A 3,105-nucleotide genomic window follows, 5' to 3' on the forward strand; every position below is an offset into this window, starting at 1 on the left:
GAGGAGAAAATATGTTGACAATATTAAAATAAAAATAAAAAAAAAAACAACGACATATCATCATCTACAGCATCATCTCCATATGATTTAAAAATGACAGTGCCCTTCAGTGGCGTTTCTTTCTTATTGAATTTCAACAAATTCCTCATCTTTATCTGTTTATTTATTTATTTATTTATTCGTCCATTCACTTCCTCTCTCACTTGTCTGCCTTTTCTTTTCTTTTCTTTTCCTTTCTTTTTTTTTCCTCTCTAAATTTATGAATGCTTTTGTTTCAATAATTTCTACAGTTGGCTTGTGGTACTTAGTGTGGATAGAATAGGAGAAAAGTACTTGCCAACATTTAAGGTGAAGATTTTTGTTGTTTTTTTTTTGATTTGTTTACATACAAATTATAATTAGTTTCACATTTATTCATTTAAAGTTGTTGAATTAAATCGGGTGCGATAGGGTATTACACACGGGAGCAAACGCATTACGGTGAATTGCTTAACGTGTTTGAAACTTTTGCTCTGACGAGAGTTCGGATAAGAAGTTGTGTTGTGTGGATTAGGACGGACAGACAAGAAAAAAAAAAAGAAAATTATGTCAACAGAGGAACTCGTGCAGCGGGTTGTACAAATGCAAATGACGAGTCCTCATTTTGCGGAATATTGCGTTGCTCACGTCACAGATTCCAAACATAAGTTTTTATTCGATGCAACAGATAGTGAAGAGAGGCGACTTTACTGCGCGCTTCTTCAGAGGATGAGGGGGGGATTTATTAGTGACGAGTCGAGGGAATGTGCGGGAGCGACGGCGGCAGGAACGGAGCGTCAGCGGCAGCGGCATCGGCATCGCGTGTTAACATTATGGCAATCGCTATCACATTATTTTACGAGTGCTGCTGCCGCTGGTGCCACCACTTTTTGTAGTCGTGTGGCAGCCTCAGCTGCTGTTGTGTATGGTCCACATATGCCGCATATGTTTCGCAACATAAAGGATTTGGCTGCATTTGTTGAAATGGTTGATGCGGCCCCACGTGGTGAAGAACATCAGCGTGCCATTGTGCAATTCATGCGAGGGAGGCTCCCCATGACGGAGGTGTTTCTCCATGTGATGCTTCAGTTATGTGATGGTTACGTATATGAGGCCTGGTGCATGCAAGCGCAGAAACCCGTGGAAGAAATGTGCATGAGGGGCGGAAAAAACCAAAAAGAGGAGGAGGGAGGCAGCGCTTACGGTATGGCGAGTAGACGAAAAGATGCTGCCAGTTGGAGCACAAACTACACGGCTCCATCTGATATTATGGTGGATGAAGCGGCGTTGCAGAAGGGCGGAACGGTGATTTTTCTCGCGAATATGTTGATGGCAGAACACGAGACATTTGGGCGACCGCTGCGGTATGGGGCGGTATTTGAGCATTATATTCTTCGTATGGTGCAGTTGTTGGCGAGATATGCGATGGATGGTTCCGAGGCGTTGGCATTTGTGAGGGAAACGGTGGAAGTTTGGACGGAGGGAAATGTGTTTGCGCCCGCAACCCTGCAAGACATGCGTGATGCTGTTGGAATCAAAGCTAATGCGAATAATCACAGATAACCGGCTCTGCTTTTTTTCTTCTTTTGAGTGAGTGGAGGATCAGGAAGTGGAGAAGGAAATACGGCAACATATGCGAATCATATGGCGATGAAAAGTCAAAAAAAAAAAAGAAAAAGAAGCAAGTACCAATAAGGGAAGGAGGAGGAATCAATCGATATAAATAAATAAATAAATGTATATATATGCACATTTGCGATTGTGCGTGTTTTGCCGTGATCCTGCCTTACTATAATCGTCGTCATTGTCACTGTTTTGAAATTCTACTTCCACTCTAGCCTTTATTTTTAACTTTTTTTTCGTAAATACAGCGCTTGTAAGTGGGCTGCTGCCACATATTTTCCTTTGATAATAAAGACAATAATAGTAATAATAGCAGGACGAACGGGCAGCATTTGAGACGCCTTGTATTCACAAAAATAAGAAAAAGTGGTTTACCGCGTGCAACAATGACGGTGGACGCAAATGCCGCCTCCAGCACTACAACGACTACAGATTATTATTTTGATTCTTACAGCCATTATGGAATTCACATGGAAATGTTGAAGGATTGCCATCGCACCACATCATATCGTGATGCCATGTGGCGTAATGCGTACCTTTTTAAGGACAAGGTTGTGCTTGATGTTGGTTGCGGGACGGGAATCCTTTCTATGTTTGCTGCAAAAGCGGGTGCGCGGAAGGTGATTGGGGTCGACTGCAGTACTGTTGCCGTGCAAGCGAGGGAAATTGTAAGAGATAACGGTTTTGAGGATGTTATTACAATAATTCAAGGTAAGGTTGAGGAAATACAATTGGATGAGAAGGTGGATATTATTATTAGTGAATGGATGGGTTACTTCCTACTTTATGAGTCTATGTTAAACACCGTTTTGTACGCTCGTGATAATTTGGGTACTCCTGATGTGAAGATGTTCCCGGATAAAGCTAACATGCACGTATGCGGCATTACTGACGAGCAGTACATCCAAGAACGCTTCAACATTTGGGACAATGTGCAGGGAATTGACTTTTCCTACTTCAAACGCCTAAGTTTCATTGAGCCGCTTGTGGACACGGTGGAACGATCACAAATTGTTACCAATGTAGCACCTCTCGTTTCATTTGACATCAATACCGTAAAAGAAGCGGATCTTAGCTTCACATCGGAGTTTGCACTTGAGGCACAGGCCTCCCGCGGAAAGCGTAATGGTGGTAATAGCATTATTTATGTTCATGCGCTTTCTGTTCACTTTGACACGCCCTTCACCGCTGGTCATGAAGTGGTGATACTTGACACAACTCCATATTCTCCTCCCACGCATTGGAGGCAAACGGTTTTATATCTTTTTAACCCGCTTCGGATGCGTGCGGGAGAGCGAGCCACCTTTCGCATGAAATGCAGCCCAAATGCACTCAATGGGCGAGATCTTGACATTTCACTTCATGTTGACTTCGAAGGGGCACTTCAGATTAGTCATTATGACCAGGATTTTCGGCTGCGGTAGAGGTACTGGGCGATTCAAGGGCGAAAGCAATAAAAAAAAA

General features: G+C 42.9%; 2 protein-coding genes across 2 annotated transcripts; both read left to right on the plus strand.

Moving 5' to 3' along the window:
* Positions 1 to 585: 585 nt before the first annotated feature.
* TEOVI_000904300 (uncharacterized protein) lies at positions 586 to 1,581 on the plus strand (the record flags this gene model as incomplete). The annotated part of the gene is made up of 1 exon (XM_067220043.1): positions 586 to 1,581. One exon carries the CDS (start codon positions 586 to 588, stop codon positions 1,579 to 1,581), a length of 996 nt encoding a protein of 331 aa, XP_067076144.1.
* A 446-nt stretch (positions 1,582 to 2,027) lies between these two features.
* Positions 2,028 to 3,065, plus strand: TEOVI_000904400 (arginine N-methyltransferase; the record flags this gene model as incomplete). The annotated part of the gene is made up of 1 exon (XM_067220044.1): positions 2,028 to 3,065. One exon carries the CDS (start codon positions 2,028 to 2,030, stop codon positions 3,063 to 3,065), a length of 1,038 nt encoding a protein of 345 aa, XP_067076145.1.
* Positions 3,066 to 3,105: the final 40 nt, after the last annotated feature.

The sequence above is a fragment of the Trypanosoma equiperdum genome, assembly GCF_001457755.1.
Source record: "Trypanosoma equiperdum strain OVI genome assembly, contig: ctg_1042, whole genome shotgun sequence".
Classification (NCBI taxonomy): Eukaryota; Euglenozoa; class Kinetoplastea; order Trypanosomatida; family Trypanosomatidae; genus Trypanosoma; species Trypanosoma equiperdum.